Genomic DNA, 20630 nt, shown 5'->3' with positions numbered 1-20630 from the left:
AACTACTTGTTCACTTCCTTTGCTCATTCTTCTGCTGGGTTTTTTTTTTTTCTTAATGTAGATTTATAGTAGTTCTTTAAAAAATAAGGAAATTAGCTCTTTGCTGGCCATATGTTTTTCTCCCTGTGTACTTGGGCCCCCGGCAGTGAAAGTGCAGAGTCCTAATCACTGGACCACCAGGGAATTCCCTCCTTTGAGTACTTTAATGGTTTCCTTTAATTTCATATCAATCTTTTATCCTTCTAGAATTTTTTTCCAGATAGCTGCCCAATTGTCTCAACACCATTCGTTGAATAATTCATATATCCTACTGCATTCATTTTCTTAATCTTAAAAACTAAAGTTACCATGTTACATGTATGTGAATGCAAAGTAATAGGTAATTTCTGGTCTTACGAGACTATGGAAAGAATCAACAAAATGACTATCAGTTTTATATCTTAAATAATATACTTTAATACACCATGGAATTGCTTGTAAGAAAATAATGGTCCGATCCTTTCCCAACCTCACCCCTGTGAGCACATCTGCCCACTCTGAAGACTTTTAGTCTCATATTCTTTTGTAATTATTGCATAAGCACCTTATTTTAAGCTTTTCTATTTGTGAATGGCCCGCACTCTACAGTTTGGGATTTTACTGTAGTTCTGTGCTGTGCAATATAAGACTATTTTGCTGATGAACCATTACGTACATGTGTATTTGTTTCCCCAGCTAGTTAATACTGTTTTGTGGACACTTAGTAGTGTCTTACACTTTTTCCCCGCTCTTGAGCACTAAATGCAGAGTCAGACACAAAGGAGATGAGGGATAATTCAAACTGTACAGACTAATCATACTGAGCATCTCATCTACTTCTTGGTTTTGTGTACGTGCTGTTTTTCTTTCTCAAGTTTCAGCGTTTTGTCTTTACAAGATGCCATACACCGCTTCTTTGTCTTTACCTGTGCACAACGACAAAGGCTTCGGGGATCCAGGAAAGAAAAGATATATAAAGATAACACCCTTGGAAGCTTGGTAGTAAAATCCAGAGCTTCTGCTGGAATTTTTTCCTGAAGCTTTCGACAGCAGAACTTTTGCTGTGACAGGGAGCAGCGTTCTAACAGCCCTGTCAGGATTCTTCTCCTTTGAGAGTCAGTCCATTTGTCAAACTGGGGGAAAAAAAAAAGGAAAAGAAAATTTAAAAAGCTCCAGGTTTAGTCTGACACCAGAGATGCATTGTAAAAAGAAGAGATAAGAATGGCATAGAAAGTGAGTTTAGTAATTTATTCCTAATGAATAGCATGTATTTCTTTCCCTAACTAGTAAATTCCACGTTTTGCCACTTATCTGCCCTTTCTCATGTTTGCGTGGGTGAGCCCATGCAAGACTGGGGTGTGGACACAGAAGTGCACTTGACCTCAAAACTTGGAGTTACATAAAAACAGTAAGTTGACAGCTGGCCATATTCATAAACTGAGAATATATATACTTATAAAATACAGATCTTCCTCAACTTCTGATGGGGTTACGTGCCGATATACCCATCATAAGTTGAAAATATCATAAGTCGAAAATGCATTTAATACACCTAACCTACCAAACATCCTAGCTTAGCCCAGCCTACCTTAAACGTGCTCAGAACACTTCCATGAGCCTACAGTTGGGCAAAATCATCTAACACAAAGCCTACTTTATAATAAAGTGTTGACTATCTCATGTAATTTATTGAATACTAGACTGAACGTGAAAAACAGAATGGTTGTCTGGGTACAGAAGGTTGTGAGTGTATTCGCTGTGTATCCTCATGATCGCGTGGCTGACTGGGAACTGTGGCTTGCTGGTTGCCCAGCATCATAAAAGAATATCCTACTGCACCCAGCTAGCCTGAAAAAAAACCCCAAAATTTATAATTTTAAATATGGTTTCTGCTGAATGTCTATCATTTTTGCACCATCATAAAGCCGAAAATTCACTAAGTTGAATCACCCTAAGTCGGGACCGTCTGTACAACCTCAAGAGAAGACACTTGGGCAGCCTCTCTCCCCCAACAGTTTCTCTGTTAACTCGTTAGTGATTAAAACTCCAGGACGAGAAACGAACCTTTGTGTTCACAATCGGAGATAAGGTATAGCAAGCAAATATCCCTGAGAAGGGGAATATACAAGGTTAAAGTTCTACTAATATGTGAATGATTGATATGACTGCAAAGGAAAAGGTGATAGGGGGACCTGGGAAAAAAGTACCAGAGATAGGAAGTAGATGCCAAAGCCATCTGGGGCATGCCAAACAAGAGCTTTGGTTACTTCACAATTTTCCTCAGAGATAACCCCAAACCAGTCCCAAGATCGGTGACTGATCAGAGGTAAGAACTTGAGGGCTGGCCAAAACCAAAAGAAAGCCTCTTAGGGGAACACCTAGCAGCTGAAGGGGCCATTACCAGGGTCTAAATCTCTTTTCTTCTTTAGGCCGTTAGAGAAGAGAAAACAGGGAAGTTTGGGGCTACTTGTATTTTGTATACTATTGCATTTAACATATAGAGGTTTATTAGTTATTATAAAGTAATCAGAATTTTATAATAAACTTTAGTTGTAATCATAAAATACACTGACCACCTAAAAAGGCATATAAAGTAAAAATGTATTTTTTATAAGCCTTATGACAAGTCAACTTCGTTATAATCATAGGATGTATCTTTTTAATTAGTAGGAATACTTCTTGATTAAAACTATTCACTGTTACAGATCTATTCAGTGACCCATGAATCTCACTTTGAAGACTATAATTCATGTGCAGGGGGTAGGGTTGGGGGGATGGGGAATCCTAAAATGAAAAAAAAAAACACCCCCAAACCTTAACTTACAAATACGTGAATAAAATGTATTCACGTGTGAGTGTTCCCAGATTTCTTCTGTGTTTGTTTCTGCACGGTCCATATTTCCAACTCCCATAAAATGAGACTTCTTTCCTTTGGGGTTGGATTATTAGAATGAATATAGAGAAGCTGGACCAGAATGGCCAGGGCCAGCGGAAGGGTCAGGCCCAAGAAGCTGCTTTCATCTATAAAATAAAGAGCCAACGGGGAGGCATACGGAGATAGAAGAGCTGCAGGGCTTGGGCTTGTAGGGAGTTTGAGGGGTTCAGACTGTAATTGTCTCTGCAGCAGTTATAGAGTGTGAGAGAACTGGGGAATGAAGGAAGGAGATGTGCGAAGTATTGTTATGAGTTTTGAATTGGATCCCCTGTGATTTTTCTTTGAGAGACCAAATGAATATTGGTATTCATTTTTAAAATTACTTTTGGGCAGTGCTATGTGGCTCTGTAGAAACTGAGCTACGTGGGGACCCAGGATGATTATGCTTACAAAATAATTTTTATGGGATATTATTAGCACTGCAAGAAATCAGAAATAACCCCAAATGCCTAACAAGAGTGGATCAGCTCAGCAAACTAATATATCAGCATGATAAGAGAAAGTATGGCATTACAGATGGATGGTGGATTTGGGAATGAGGCCATTTGAGTCTGACTAACAACCTCTTAATTTCTTCATTTACACATTAAGAATAATTATATCTAAATTGTAGGATTGTCATGAGGATTAAATAAAATATGTATAAAATTCCTAATATGGCGCATGATTCGTAGTCATGGCAGTTAATATTATAAAGTATCACAGTGATGTTAAAAATAATAAGTATGTGGGGTAAATCAATGTAAAAGGAATAGATATGCAAACAATTAAATTACAAAGCATAAAATTACCAGGTTTGTACATTGACAAGGACGGGAAGTACATTTCAAATGACTGAGGTTAGCTCAATTACTTTCCTGGATGCCCACAAAAAGAGAATGAGCTCAGATTGAAGAACAAGTGATTTAGAATGAATATAAAAGAACATTAGGATTATAAAATGCTGAAGAAATCTATAAGAGAAAACACTAAAACATTTTCCTCTAGAGATTAAAAAGATCATTACATTGGTTCCTCATTTATTTCCCTGATTACAACAAAGATAATTTATATTTGGCTTTGATCGGTGTTCTTTGCCTTGAGGGATTTTTCCTTTCTAATTGTGTTTATTTAGGCTAAAAGAAAACTAATTTGCATTCCTTGAACTCCTACCAATTGAAGGTGGGTAGATGACTCAGAAGAATGCTTAACAGTTGGGGAAAATCCCTTTGGAATTTAAAAGGTGCTAGGAATAATCCAAAAAGTAAATAATCCATGGAAGAGTTAACTGTACAGGAATTTGGTAATCTCCCAGTATCTCTTTTTTAATTTTAATTTTTTAACTGAAGCATAGTTGATTTACAATGGTTTAGGTGTATAGCAAAGTGATTGTTTTTTATATATATATCTATGTATAGATATATAGATTCTTTTTCAGATTCTTTTTCCATTATAGGTTATTACAAGATATTGAATATAGTTCCCTGTGCTATACAGTAGGTCCTTGTTGTTTACCTATTTTACTTATGGTAGTGTGTAGCCATCCCAACATCTCTTGCATCAACTCTCAAGAAAAAAGAGCCATAATATTGTAGCCAGGGATCTAATGTGTGAGACTGGGGAGCAGCTAGGGTCACTTTCCTATCCTGGTAGGTACCTCACTTCACAGTTAGATCCTTTTTAACGTTATATATTATATGACACTATGCTATATTACATTATGCTATAATATCTTATATCATATCATATTATATTTTATAATTATTTTAATGCCTTTTTATAGGGCTTTCTTGACAATAGAATTGTGAAAATCCTATTTTCAGAGTAGTTGTTACAACGATTCTTGCTGCACTTTCAGGAAGTGAGGACAGTTGCTAGAGTGTCAGTGCCGCTCATCTTAACACCGAATAGCAAGGAAAGTTCCCGGGGAGTGAGGGGCAAGATGAAGACGGAGGCTTTGTTATTTTTTGCTTACTGGTTATATTATCTTAATCTGCTTGAGTTTCTGAATCTTATTATCAAACACTTAATTTCACAATAAAAACATGAATACATTATTATTTTAAAAGTTTCAAATAGGTACTTGCAGAATTAAACATGAAAATCCTCTTTATTCCTTCCCATCAAATGTCACTCCATTCCCCAGTAATAACCACTGTTTACAGTTTGATGTTCATGCATTTCTATGCATTTACGTATACATACAGCCATCAGTAGGGAAGCAGTTGAAACAACAAGGTCCTATTGTGTAGCACAGGGGACCATATTCAATACCCTGTGATAAACCATAATGGAAAAGAAAAAATATATATGTATAACTGAATCACTTTGCTGTACCGCAGATTAATACAACATTGTAAATCAACTATACGTCAATAAAATTTAAAAAAAAATAGAGGGGCTTCTCTGGTGGCACTGTGGTTAAGAATCTGACTGCCAACGCAGGGGACGTGGGTTTGAACCCTGGTCCGGGAAGATCCCACATGCTGCGGAGCAACTAAGCCCGTGCACCACAACTACTGAGCCTGCGCTCTAGAGCCTGTGAGCCATAACTACTGAGACTGCATGCCACAACTACTGAGGCCTGCGCGCCTAGAGCCCGTGCTCTGCAACAAGAGAAGCCACCGCGATGAGAAGCCCATGCACTGCCACGAAGAGTAGCCCCCGCTCACCACAACTAGAGAAAGCCCACGCGCAGCAACGAAGACCCAAAGCAGCCAAAAATAAATAATTAAATAAACAAATTTATTTAAAAAAATAGGGAAGCAGTTAAATAAATTAGAGTATACCCACCCCATGGAATACTACACAACAGTTTTAAAAACAAACAAAATATAGCCATAAACGTCCAGATATGCAATGAACTTCAGAGCATGATATTTTCTCCAGTCATTCATAGAAGTACACATATGCCATGATCTATTTATTCAATATACTACTGATACCATTTAGGTTGTTTCCAAAACACACACACACACACACGTGCCTACACACACTGCAATATTCTTGTGCACGTTTTTTCATGTCCTATGTCTATATTTCTCTAGTCCAGATAAACAGAAGTGGAATTATAGGTTCAAAGATTCTGCATTTAAAATTTTAATAGATCCTGTCAAATTGTCTTTAAAAAGTCTTTATTATTTTACATTCCCTCTAATTGTGTTTTAAGCATATCCTACTACTCCCCAATGAATGCTTACTTATGCTGGATATTATTTATCTCTTCAATTTTTGCCCCATAGACCAAGAGAGGGGTTGGGAATCTCATTATTTTAATTTGCATTTCTCTAATTTTAGTAAAAAGAACATAGTTTCCATGTGTACTGGCCACATATATTTTTGTGTATTTCTCATTCTTCTATTGGCCCATTATTCTGTAGGGGTATTTGTATTTTTCTTATTGATTTGTAGTAACTTTATATATCTCAGCTATTAATCTTTTTTCAATTTTTTTATTGACGTATAGTTGATTTACAATATCGTGCCAATCTCTGCTGTACAGCAAAGTGACTCAGTTATAGACATATATACATTCTTTTTTAATATTCTTTTCCATTATGGTTTATCACAGGATACTGTATATCGTTCCCTGTGCTATACATTAGGACCTTGTGGTTTATCCATTCTAAATGTAATAGCTTGCATCTACCAACCCCAAACTCCTAGTCCATCCCTCTCCCTGCCACCTCCCCCCTTGGCCACCACAAGTCTGTTCTCTATGTCTATGAGTCTGTTTCTGTTGTGTAGATAGGTTCATTTGTGCCATACGTTAGATTCCACATATAAGTGATATCATATGGTATTTGTCTTTCTCTTTCTGACTTACTTCACTTAGTATGATGATCTCTAGTTGCATCCAAGTTGCTGCAAGTGGCATTATTTCATTCTTTCTTATGGCTGAGTAGTATTCCATTGTATGTATGCACCACATCATCTTTATCCATTCATCAGATATTAATCTTTATCAAGCAACTTGCAAAACATTTTCCTGTTTCTCTTTTGAATTTTAACTCTGATTATGGTTGTTTCCAGCAAGTTAAAAGTGATGCCATCTACTTTAATCAAATTCTTTATAACATTACAATTATTTCTAACAACATAGCAGAAGCTGAGAAAAAGTCTGAAATACTATCTTCTCAACTGAAATACTTCTGCTGGTGTTTTCTGTCCATTGGGAAGTAGTTGCCTTTTCTAACAGGGATTGAAGGGCAGAGAAGATTTAAGAGAAAATGGATTAAGTAATAGCATGGAACAGCAAAGTTGAAGAGCTTTCTTTCAGTTTCTCTTAATCATTTTGTTTGTAACTGTACAGAACATCAGACATTTGCCATGTGCAAATGTATGAACAAAAATGATATTCTATGGCTAAATATAAAATACTTTTGAATTGTTTATCATTGATAGGTCTCATATTAAATCTTGCCTCTTACTATCCAGATTGTTTTAAAAAATGACTTTATTTCTAATACTAGATGGACCTTTAAAACCAATACTTAGTCCCTACAATGAATATCCCAAGTAATGTTATGTTTAAATCGACATCCTTATTTCTCCTTTCTTTTTTTGGAAAATGCATTTCTTATGTTATCGATTTCTTAATGTTGTTTGTAAAGTACACAAACAAAAACCCTAAAAACTAAAATGGAGAGAGAAAACTGAATTAAAGTAAATTGGAGGGACTTTCCTGGTGGTCTAGAGGTTAAGACTCTGCACTTCCATCGCAGGGGGCATGGGCTTGATCCCCGGTCGTGGACCTAAGATCCCGCATGCCACAGGGCGAGGCAAAATAAAATAAAATAAAATAAATTGGAAATATCCCCTTGAAACTTAATTGATGTAGCTTTCGTGGGGGTATGAAGATTACTATGTGATCTAGTGAATTTAAGGAATAAGTTTGTTGTTAGGCAAAAGAGAAAAACCAGTGAGTGTCATTTAGAAAATATTTATTAAATGTCTGATAGCATCAAGGAATGTATAACAAGGAGTATGATAGAACCATGCCGACCCCCTGTAGTTTAGCCAACTGCAGTAGATAGATAATTAGTGATCTCTGCAAATATATGTTTCTATTAGTTATGGTAAAAGAAAAGAATAAACAGGACCTTTTAAAAAGTTTGAAGACCTTGAACTTCATCCAGGGTGATATTGAAAATATTTAACAACTGGCAATGCTAACAACCAATCAAAACAGACAGTAGCTGGTCAGCCATACCACTGAGCACTGGCTGAACATTAGCCCTGGTTATATTAATTTAGGGATTTCCACTAATAGTAAGTGGAATGACAGTGCAAATACAGTCATTCTAAATAAATGTCTTTTTTAAGTTTCTGGTAACAGATGCAAAGTTAGTTTAAAAACATAAATAGAATATGAGAAAAACTTAGCTAGACTGCAGTATTTTAAAATTAATTTTTAGTGAATTTATTTTAGAATATATATATATATATATATATTTTTTTTTTTTTTTTTGGCCCACACCGTGTGGCATGTGGGATATTAGTTCCCTGACCAGGGATTGAACCCATGTCCCCTGCATTAGAAGCACAGAGTCTTAACTGCTGCACTGCCAGGGAAGTCCCTTTAGTGAATTTATTTTATAAAATTTTAGTACTATTTTGAATAGGTAATACATTCACATGATTAAAAACATTCACATGGTTAAAACTTCAGAAGGTACAAAAGACTATTCACCTAAAAGTGCAGGTTTTTGCATAGCCGTGTTTTCAGTTCTCTTAAGTGAAGAGACTATCAGGTGAGACTGCAGAGGAATTTGAGGAGTAGTACGCATTGCTCAGAGATGGGGACTTTGATCATGATGGACAATAGTCACTGAGACCGTGTTTCCTTTGAGGAAGAGTGTGAAAGTCTCTGTGCTAAGGATGGTCATATCTTGTTAGGTAAAAGCATAAAGTTGTTACAGTGTTCCTTTGGAAGTTTAAGCATACGTAGAGGGGTGTATATGGATGCTAAGGAGTTAAGTGGGTGAGCTGTGCTGGTTTCTAAGCTATCATCTCTCAGATCCAAACCCACCCCGTATTCTGTGAATATGGAAGGCTAGGGCTCCACAAACCAAATTTCTCCTTTGACGGCGGGCTCCCTGTTAAATACTGCCAATGGGGAGGGGTCACTAGAGGGAAACTGAGGGAGAAGAACCTCACTCCTTTCTGTTTCCTTGCTGTTCCTGGCACTTATCACCTTAGCTCTTCACCCTGGCAGTAGCAGTTGATTCCTGAATCCTGTTTTTTCCACACTCCCAGAACCATCATGCTTCCTCAGATATATCTGAATCAGCTGGCCATGATATCCTCTATTTTATTCTGTAGACGTCCCCTACAGGGATGGTCCCAGCTCCAGAGTCCTTTCTTTGGGCTCCTGAGGTATCAGCGAAGCTGGTGGTAGCTACTTCCTGCATCTCTAGCTCCACGGTACCTCAGTGTTCCCTTTTTGTCTTTTCTGTCTTCTAGTATTTATTTAACCAGTTCTATTTATTAAATTATGTCTGTTAAAATAACTGGCATGATTTCTTTTTTTTTTGACTGAACCCTAACTGATACATACAGAAAGTACCAGTCAAACTTCTGAGGGAATGAGCAATCGCTCATTACCTTATGTCCAAACTGAATTCTTTGGGCTCCATGATAACATAACACAATATAGAAGTAAGTATACTTTTTTTTTTTTTTTTTGGGCAGTGTCACCTGGCATGCAAGATCTTAGTTCCCTGACCAGGGATTGAACCCACACCCCCTGCAATGGAAGCATGGAGTCTTAATCACTGGAAGTCCCACTTTTTAATTTTTTTTAATTATTTTTTTATTGAAGTATAGTTGATTTACAATGTTGTACCAATCTCTGCTTTGCAGTAAAGTGACTCAGTTATACATATATATATCTGTATTCTTTTTTTTTGTATTCTTTTCCATTATGGTTTATCCCAGGAGATTGGATATAGTTCCTTGTGCTATACAGTAGGACCTTGTGGTTTATCCATTCTAAATTTAATAGTTTGCATCTACCAACTCCAAACTCTCAGTCGATCCCTCTCCCTCCTCCCCTCCCCCTTGGCAACCACAAGTCTGTTCTCTATGTCTCTGAGTATGTTTCTGTTTTGTAGGTAGATTCATTTGTGCCATACTTTAGATTCCACATATAAGTGATATCATATGGTATTTGTCTTTCCCTTTCTGACTCAGAAGTAAGTATACTTTAAATAGTTACCCATTTTCCAAGCAGAGCTCTTCTTTCTTCAAATACCTACAATAAATAAAAAAAAGAATGGAATGATTTCATATTTCACTGTTCAAAATACCCATTACAAAAAAGACATCATTAAAGTATCAATAAATATTGACAGGCTTTTCATTATATCTACTGAGTATAAAACAGATTTTGTACCTGAAAAGGTACTTTACTTATATTTTTTTAATATTTATTTTATGTATTTATTTGGCTGTACCAGGTCTTAGTTACGGCATACGGGATCTTCGTTGCCGCGTGCAGGACCTTTTCTTTTTTTTTTTTAGTTGCGGCATGCGGGATCTAGTTCCCTGACCAGGGATTGAACCCGGGCCCCTTGCATTGGGAGTGAGGACTCTTAGCCACTGGACCACTGGGGAAATACTTTTACTTATTTTTAACTTGGGTAAAGCTTCTTTTTTCTCAGTTTCTCCATGTGAAATAATTCATCTTAAAGAAGAAATAATTTTTTAAAGGCAAGAAATAAGAAAAGCTGGGAATTCCCTGGCAGTCCAGTGGTTGGAACTTCGCGCTTCCACTGCAGGGGGCACGGGTTCAATCCCTGGCTGGGGACTAAGATCCCACAAGCCACTCGGCATGGCCAAAAAGAAAAAAAAGAAATAAGAATGGAATTGCGAAGTGAAATCATTTTTGGAATTTGAAAGGAGACGAAAAAACTGACAAAGGAAAAACAGGAAAATGGAGAACCTCCCCCAAATATTTCAGCATCAATAGTATAAGAACCTGTGAAATTTATGAGTGAGTGGCTCTGTTTTTATATTTCCATGAGTTCACATATCAGGGGGTTGTACATGACTTATATGTTTGTAGGATTAGAAACTTGCATATGTGCGCCTCTGGGCTTACAGCTCAGTGTTTATCTGTATAGGTTTGTCGTTATATACTACTTAGGATAGAAACCATGTCTTAGTCACCTTGCAGTGCAGTGCAGAGTGCTGTACAGGGCATATTACAGGGACTCACGTTTGCCGGACTAAATGAATGTGATCGTGACAAATGAATATCCTTATGGATGTATCGGTACAATGTGAGTGTATTTCTAAACTGGTTTTTCTGAGCATCAGTCATTTGTATATTTGAATGAGTGAGGAAGGGACAACTAACGTGAGAATGTTTGGCGGAGGAGGGAGTTCTGGGGAGAGGAAGTAAGAGACAGCAGTGAACAGATGTGAATGTCTCTCTCACTCCTACACTACACCCTCTGTCAGCTTTCAAAATTGGGCCTGATGTTTTTCCCTTCCTCTTGGCACTATCTAAATTCTCTCGCACTGTTAAGATCGTTCCTATTTGGAAAGTAGCACAGGCCTATTTCTTCCCTTTTGTGGAGGAGGATGAGGCGCTGGCTTCATTCTTCCAACAGATATGCTTTCCTTCCTTTTTCAGACTTTCAAACTCTACTTTCAAAGGGCATACGACACAGAGATTGAAATAACTGGTTCAACAACAACCTCAAGGCCTGTAAAATGTCATCTTTGCTACTAACCACGGAACCTCATACATCACAGGCAGACATTTTTTATACTTTAGAGAAGAAGAAAAAGAATACCATTCTCGGGCTTCCCTGGTGGCACAGTGGTTGAGAATCTGCCTGCTAATGCAGGGGACACGGGTTCGAGCCCTGGTCTGGGAGGATCCCACATGCCGTGGAGCAACTAGGCCCGTGAGCCACAACTACTGAGCCTGCGCGTTTGGAGCCTGTGCTCCGCAACAAGAGAGGCCGCGATAGTGAGAGGCCGGCGCGCCGCGATGAAGAGTGGCCCCCGCATGCTGCAACTAGAGAAAGCCCTCGCACAGAAACGAAGACCCAACACAGCCAAAATAAATAAATTAATTAATAAACTCCTACACCCACTATCTTCTTTAAAAAAAAAAAAGAATACCATTCTCCCTTTCCCCCTAATTAACTGCTACCTGGGCTACTAAGGCCCTCAAATAACGGCAACAGATAAACTCAGAATTTCTAAATGAAAATAGAAGAGCGGACTTCCCTGGCGGTCCAGTGGTTAAGACTCTGGACTTCCACTGCAAGGGGGCGCGGGTTTGATCCCTGGTTGGGGAACTAAGGTCCCGCATGCCCCAGGCGTGGCCAAAACAACAAAACAAAACAACAACAACAACAACAAAAATAGAAGAGAACCTAGAGAATACAGAAGACTGAAAAATCAGGATTCAAATATTTCCTGAACCCTACTCTTGTGTCTAACCAAATCCTACCAATCATCTAATTCCCAGCCCAAGTCCCTGGCACCAACACGTTTCCGGCACCCGCTGACCTCACTCCTCCCAACTCCTCCTCCACTTGCAGCCCATGCTCCACCTGGACTTTCTAGGGTTTGCTATTGCCTGCCAGGTGATTCTGTTCATTTCATCTTCCCGTGTAGATTACAACCACTTTCCCTTATATGCTCCACAGGCTCCACGGCAGGCTCTCAACAAACACCTGCTGATGGAAAAACAACAGTTTCAGACGTCGTAGAATTTTAGAGCTAAAAGGAATCCTAAGATCTTTTTGTTCAATTCCCTGATTTTAGAGGGGATAAGCAGAGGCCCAAAGAGTTAATCATTGGTTCCAGACTGTCTGTTCAGCTCAACTCTATACTTGGTTCCTCCCTAGATCCCTGGTCTTCCCTATCCTGACCTCCAGCCCTACGTTCTCCTTTTTTGTTTTTTAAGCTTATATTTAGTTGGACAGATTGATACATGTGTTATTTATTTATTTTTAAAACTTATTTGGCTGTGCCGTGTTTTAGTTGTGGCATGCGGGATCTTTGTTGCGGCATGTGGGATCTTTAGTTGTGGCACATGGGATTTTTTGTTGCAGCATACGAAATCTAGTTCCCTGACCAGGGATCGAACCTGGGCCCCCTGTATTGGGAGTGTGGAGTGTTAATCACTGGACCGCCAGGGAAGTCCCAGCCCTATATTCTCAGTGAACCGCTGCTCACACTTTGGCCTGACAGTGGGAAGAAAAAAAGATTAGGTCCAAAGACCACAACCTCCTTTCAAAAGGAGGTTGGGATGATGACCATCGTGGTGTCCATTGGTAACAGGGGGCATTGGAAAGAAAGGGGCACTGACTTGAAGGGGAGAGGAGGGTCAGCAAGAAGGTGGCAGGAAAGGAACAGGGTGGGAGGTGGAGTGTTTAGAGAGCCAACAACCAAGTCTAAGCAGGATGCAAGCAAATCCAGTTCTTTACCAAAAGGCATTTAGACCCAAGTGGAAACTGATGGGAGTAAAGGGGGAGAGGAGAAACACCTGACAAACTCAGATCTGGTTCTACTCTGCCCTTGAAAAGAAATAAAATTTGGGACAAATTATTTAATTGTCAGGTCCTCAGTCAGACTCAGAATCATGTATTCTCTGGTTTGGAGCAAGTCCTCATTCCAAGGATTTGCAATCAGGTTTTTCATCTTTAAGAGCTGGGAAGGGGGTGGAGGGATAAATTAGGAGTTTGGGGTTAACATATATATACTACTCTATGTAAAATACATACCCGACAAGGACCTACTGTATACCACTGGGAACTATACTCAATATTTTGTAATAACCTGTAAGGGAAAAGAATCCGAAAAAGAATATATATATTTGTATAACTGAATCAGTTGGCTGTACACCTGAAACTAATACAGCATTGTAAATCAACTATACTTCAATTAAAAAAAAGAGCTGGGAAACTTATAGCTTCAAGTGGAAACGTTAAAGTGGGTCTCCTTTCCTTGCAGAATGCTGTCGTCTGTTTACATCACAGTTTACTCAGAGCCTGCTGTTAAGTCAAAATCCCACGGTTGTTATTTTAGTCTGTTGACACTGCAGTTCCATATTTTACCATGTGACATCATTAAAGTTAGGAATAAGACATTTCGGGGCTCCTAAATGATGACGGATATATGGTAGTTAGGTGCTTTTTCTCAGAACACCCTTTTAACGTGTACTGTACTACATGTGCGAACCATACTCAAAAAGAAATGTTGATCATTTTCAATTAAAACACTGGATGGCAAAGAAATACATACTTTTAAAACATTCCTTCTCTCAAAGTTCACAATGTCTGAATTATTTTATAATCTGTTATATTTGCCTAAACTGATGATGCTATTTTTTTTAGGTGTTTACATTTGAATTCAATCTCTATGCTTAAAGCCTGCTGTGAAGTTAAAACCCTGTGACTTTCAGTCTGAGACAGTTACGTATTTCACATTTTACTACAGAGCAGAAAAAAGGCAAAATTAAAAACCAAAAACAGAGCCTCAAAATTACGCTGATCATTGGTGACAAACGCCCTGTTTTAGAAATACAGAGTAGCCCTTGAAGTTATTGTATGGTCACCTTCTGCCGAGCTGTTTCCTTGGCCATCTATTTTTAATCCTTTTCACACAGTCAGAATGTTAGATCTGGAAGGGACTTTTGAGGTCATCTGACCCAACCCACTCATTTTCCAAAGGAAGGTAGTAAAGACCAGAGATGTAAGTGACTCACTGAAGTCAAGCAGGAGGTTATTAGTACAGCTGATCTGGAACCTGTGTTTTCAATTCTCAGAGTTTTTGTTCTTTGTTTGCTTTTATTTATATTTGTTTTTTAAATTGTTTTAAAATTTGAAATATTATTGCACTGTATAAAGTAAAAACCAAAAACTCTTCTAACAGACCTCCCTCCCACCTTCCCATGCCATCCAACTCTTTGGGGGAAACCACTATTAATAGTTTGGTATATACATATCCAAATTCCATGGGTGTGTCTATGTACATTAATACACAGACATATGGGTATATAGACATGCCAAGATTTTTAAAAAAAAATTTTTTTTGGCCACACCGCGGCATGTGGGGTCTTAGTTCCCCAACCCGGGATCGAACCCACACCCCCTGCAGTGGAAGTCCGCCAAGATTTTTTAAAATAATTTTACTCCAAACTAGAACCTAACTAAACCAAAATAAAGCAATTTTGGAATAAAATGGGAGTTCTGAACAACAAAATAAATATCTTTAGAAATTATCATGAAATTTGACAACAGCTCTTCAGGAACCAAGATAAGGCTGTGTCATGCTTGCTATGATGCGTGGCCCAGATTCCCCTCCAGGATTGAAGGATTTATTCCCCCCAACTGTTGGGAGTGCTGCTGGCTGACAGCCATGAGCTGGAGAGATCTGCCCTGACTAAGATCCCATCCACTGAATGCTCAGTGTGGAAGTATAAAGGCCAGGCCCCCTGATGCAATGCAAGACTCTGAAGGATTTTTGGGGTGTCCTACAGGGTCCATGGAGGCCTTGTTGCAACTGCCTCACAGCCTAGCTTCTTCCTCTGCCCTAAATCTACATCCTGTTCTTCCCTCCCCACACCTCCCCAGGTATGGATCTTGAGAGCCTTCCCACATCAACGCCCTACATGCCAATCTCAGAGTCTGCTTCTCCAGTAACCCAACCTGCAACAGGCAATCAGACAATCAGACAATCAAGATACATTTTCTCCATGGCTGCTAAATCGATGAAGACTTCTCATTTTTCAAAGAAAATTTCTGAAAATGAAGACATCCAACGAATACGTATTTCAATTCAAGTCACATTTTCACGTGCGTAAAACCTTTACAATTCTATGAGAAAACGTATTTCAAAACTAAACACTGGAGTTTCTGGGGGCAGAAAGCAGAGAAGCTGCTATATAAACTGTTGGAGAACTAAGAGCATTGCAAACAGGTGCTCAATAAATAATTGTTGAGCTGAATTAAAAAAGACTGTCAATAGACTTGCTTTTTGCTCATGGCTGGGTGAAGGCTGGATTTCTCTCTTTCTCTGCTTCTCCTTTTGTTTCTCCTCGTGCCTCCTTTTTTTTTTCTATTTCTCGATCTCCTTTCCTCACTTCCTTTATCTTTTTCCCTTCCAGTATCTCTCCCTTTTACTTCTCAGTATTCCAATCGCTATGTTGGTTCCTCTGTCTCTCTCCCAAATTTGCTCATGTTCTGCATCAAATGAGTAGAAACAGGAAAGTCCTGAGCAGAAGGGGTCAGGATGGATGCTCCAGCTTTGCCAGAGCAATTAGCATAGCTGTTAGTTCACAGAGGCAAAGGGTCAACTCCAGGCTAAGGAAGGAGAGACGTGGGGACAAGAAGGTCAGAGTCAATGAAGGAGGTCTCAGTGAGTACAGCTGACCTCTGACTCCATTCTTTGTGCTTCAGGAAACACATCAGGCTCTGGAGATGCAGAGAGAAAAGACAGAATCGCAACCCTTAACACATTAGGGTCGGGACTTCCCTGGTGGTCCAGTGGTTAAGACTCCATGCTCCCAATGCAAGGGGCACGGGTTTGATCCCTGGTTGGGGAACTAAGATCCCGCAGGCCACATGGTACGGCCTAACAAACAAAAAAGAAAGATCATATAAAAACACATTAGAGTCAAGTGGAGAAGTCGGTAAACAGTGACGAGAAGAAAGAAAAGCAAGGAGGATTAGGCTTCCCCGAGAAATGACATTTCAGATAACTCTTGCAGGAGGCCATGAGGAGGGCACTACAAAGGCATGGAGGGGATGAGAGAGCTTGGCCCAGATGTAGGATGAGAGGAGGCAGAGGCAGGGCTTGAACTGCGATGCTGGTTGAGTCAACTCATGAAGGGTCCTCAGTGCTATGTGTGGGGCGGGGGTTGGAATTTACCCTTCGGAGCAGCGTGTTATCAGTCTTACTTAATAGGATTAGTTTGGTACTTTAGAAAGATCATTCTGGGATCAGAAGAGAGGATGGATTGCTAGGGATAGAGGCAGTGAAACCAGTTGGGGGGGTTACTACAATGTGCCAGGCAAAGGGTGATGAGGGCATGAACTGAGAATGTGGAGCTGGAGGTACACAGTGAAAGGAGAAAAGGGGTCCGGATGAAGAGACCTAGGAGGAAGACTCAGAGCTTCAAAACGAATTGCATGTGGGAGTGAGGCAGAGCAGTGGCAGACACTCCTTCCTGACCTTCTCATCTCCTAAATATCTTGAAATGCCAGGAGTGCAAGGTCCTGACTGCCCTTTTCTTGGGCCATTACTCCAGGCTGTGCTGGCAGCAAGGAACCTTGAGGGGTGAGGTACTAACTCCCTTTAGAACCAAGAGCAGCCTTGCTAATGCTCAGTATTGAAAGCAGTGGATTCCCTGGGCTCCTTGCTCCTCACCTGTGGTGCAGACCCACTGTGTGCGTAGTATTTATCTGGGTCTCTGCGTCACCCCTGTGGCACAAGGTGGGCCAGGAGAACCTGTGCAAACATGATGCTCACGCCCCTTGCTGCACTGTAAGAAAGTTCTTTGTCTCTGACCCAAGTATCTGTTGTCTTCTACTGTGAAACAGTAGTGACTTTGCCATAAGTAACAGGCTAAGTTATTAGCTTGTAAGATGGGGAAAACCAAACCCTGGACCCAAGAGGGAGAAGGAAGATTTGCAGCTTGAGTGATTTGGTGTAAAGTGATACCCTTCCTTAGGGGGAGGAACTGGTGTGTAGGAGCAAGATAATGAGGTCAGTTTTATTGATTGTAATTTACTGTCAACTAGATATGGTCCTTGTATATAAGTATTGATATAGGAGCTCACAGACCTGTTGGGAATTCTGCCCCTAATTGAAGCAGGAGTAGAAATCCCCAGAGGTTGGCAATCTCACATGCCCACATGATACCCAGCTGTCCACACTTGCAATGCTTTTTCTGGTGTCTTCTGCTGGCACCTCCCCAGAACGCAGGTGGCAAATAAACTTCTTAGGAGAATCTGAGTAATGTGAGTAATCAGCTGACATTGACTCGTTTTATTTACTTGGTTAAATGTACAGCTTTATCCAGTAACCTCAACTCTAGCAAGGAAACCTATTTTGGGGGGAACTCCTCACACATCACCCCCTCCTCTTTCATTTCCGGTGGTTCCTGCAAAGAACCAGTGATAGAAGGGAAAAGGCATTTGGGGTGAGAGAGAGGAGGAGTGACAGTGGAGGAAAGAGCAAATCTAAGACCTTTCTTTCTAGGCAGGAACTCTGTGTCTACTGCCAACCCTGGCCATGCAGCAAGCGTTCCGTTAAAGTTTCTGAAAAAGCCCTTCATTTTGTTTTTTTATCCATTACACAGTCCTAAACAATTAATGTTTATATTTTGATAACCAAGATTTTAATACTTTTTTTTCTTTAAGGCGTGGACCCAACTGATAAAATAGCTCTTATCACTTACCCGGTTATTCAAAAGCTGATGGTTTAAGGGTGTCCAGGTACTCATCTTTGCCTGCATTTTGGGACCACCTATGTTTTTTGGAGGTGCAAATGCCATCATGAAATAACTGGATATTCTTCCATAAGAAAAACTATACCTGTAGAAGAAATGAATCATATAATCTTCAGAATACTAAAAACACTAATACCATATAATCTTTTAGTACGTTGGGACCAGGGAATGGGAGGGCTGACATTTATTGGGAACATTTTATATGTCAGGAACTTTTATGTTTGCTCAATTAAAACTCATTACAGGGCTTCCCTGGTGGCACAGTGGTTAAGAATCCGCCTGCCAATGCAGGGGACACAGGTTCAAGCCCCGGGCCGGGAAGATCCCACATGCCACGGAGCAACAAAGCCCAAGTGCCACAACTACTGAGCCTGTGCTCCAGAGACCGTGAGCCACAACTACTGAAGCCTGCGTGCCACAACTACTGAAGCCCGCACACCTAGAGCCCATGTTCCACAACAAGAGAAGCCACCGCAATGAGAAGTCCGCGCACTGCAACAAAGAGTAGCCCCTGCTCGCCGCAACTAGAGAAAATCCACGCACAGCAAGGAAGACCCAACGCAGCCAAAAATAAATAAATAAATAAATAAAACTCATAACAATCTGGTGAGGTGGTGGGTTTTAGCTCATTTTACAGATGAAGAAAATGAGGCTCACTGAAATAATACTCTCTGCCCAAATTTATACAGACAGTAAGCGGAGAACTGGAAATCAGACCCAGGTCTATTTAACTCTGCTTGATTTTCATTGAACCATGGGAGAAATCCAGAATCTCTCCTAGCTAAGAACATACCATATTGGCCAGAAAGAAGAAGTATTTATAAAATCACAGTGCAGTATAAAAACACTCTATCTTTGTCCCTTGTGACATTCTTCCTCCCCTCTTATCTTTCTGACATCTAGGTAACAAGGGTTCTAGCTTGATACCATATTTAAGAGGTAGAATGGTACAACAGATAAAGCCAAGACTTTGGATACAGACAGATTTGGGTTTAATGGGGGAAATGTGCTGTTTTTAGATGTCCAGTACTAAATATGTCTTCCTTCATTTGATTAAAGCACTCTAGTTTCCATTAGGAATTACTTCTCCCTCATTATTTAGAGTCTGCTCTGTTGGTTAATCAAGGTGGCCTCCCCCTCCCCAGTCATGAGACCAAGCTAGGCAAGTTTACTTTTTTTTTGGGGGGGGGTGCTGTACCACTCAGCTTGTGGGATCTTAGTTCCCTGACCAGGGATTGAACCCAGGCCCACAGCAGTGAAAGAGCCAAGTCCTAACCACTGGAGCTGCCAGGGAATTCCCCTAGGCCAGTTTACTGATGCTGGCTTATCCTTACTTTACAGCTGAGGTGGTCATTCAAAGTACCATAGGTGCTCTGAGCAGACTAATAAGCTGTCATTGCTGCCTCAACCTTCGGAAGCCCCTTGTCCTTTCTTACTCATTTTGTAAGCCAGCTGATACAATAAATCAATCTCCTCTTTAGCTTCCATTAGCTAGAATCTATTTCTGTTGTTTGCAACCAAAACTTTTTACCTTATACAGTTTGGATCCTCGTTCTAAAACTTACTAGCTGTGTAACTTTTTGCAAGTTATTGAATCCATCTCAGTTTCCCTATTTGTAAAATAAGGATGTGCGTATCTACCCTCAACTGCTGTTGCAAAGGTTAGAGAAAAAAGGCTCAAGCAGAATGCCTGACAGATGAGTGGTCTTGATAAGTAGAATCCCTGCAGCCTTTCTTAGAACTCCCTGTCATTTACAGAGTGCCTCAAAGCCTGTGCTTTAGAAGCCCACAACAAAATATTTTAAGGTGAAAAATATTTAAAGCAGACTGATGGTATTTTCAGTATGTATCCTCCATGTTTCTGCTTATTTGTGCTTTTCTTCCTCTCTGTAGGTAGGTTTCATGTCCAAGGAAGTGGTGCTGAGTGAGGGGGCTAGGACTTACTTGCCTGCTTGATCTCTGGGCTACGAAAATTACAGCAGCAAATACTGGACAGCTCTTTTAAAAAAAATCACTAGTGTTTAGCTGATAGAGGATTCCCCAAATGCTAGATCTGAAATTTTGAGGCTCTCACTTGACATGTAATATTCTCTCTCAGGTTTAAGTTAGAGCTGAAGATAAAGCCAATGTTTTAAAATCTCAGGGTTTTAAACAGTAGACAGTATCTTCCTACAGTTTTTTGCTGTCACCACTCCACTGGCATAAGGGGGCTCAGAT

General features: G+C 39.9%; 1 protein-coding gene across 1 annotated transcript in view; it reads right to left on the bottom strand.

Moving 5' to 3' along the window:
- The window catches only part of FBXO16 (F-box protein 16), a 51236-nt gene extending 32749 nt beyond the window's left edge, over positions 1–18487 (bottom strand). Inside the window, exons 1-3 of the mRNA XM_022594985.2 lie at positions 18363–18487; positions 10152–10187; positions 945–1151 (exon numbers count right to left, since the gene is read on the bottom strand). Of these exons, the coding sequence (XP_022450693.2) occupies positions 945–1151; positions 10152–10187; positions 18363–18461 (342 nt within the window). The 5' untranslated portion in view covers positions 18462–18487. The remainder of the gene's footprint in view (positions 1–944; positions 1152–10151; positions 10188–18362) is intronic.
- Between the last annotated feature and the right edge of the window lie 2143 nt (positions 18488–20630).

This window comes from Delphinapterus leucas, chromosome 6 (genome assembly GCF_059928025.1).
Source record: "Delphinapterus leucas isolate spDelLeu-1000000601 "Yukka" chromosome 6, BTC_Dleu_Yukka2, whole genome shotgun sequence".
Taxonomy (NCBI): Eukaryota; Metazoa; Chordata; class Mammalia; order Artiodactyla; family Monodontidae; genus Delphinapterus; species Delphinapterus leucas.
This window is presented reverse-complemented; position numbering and strand designations above follow the sequence as displayed.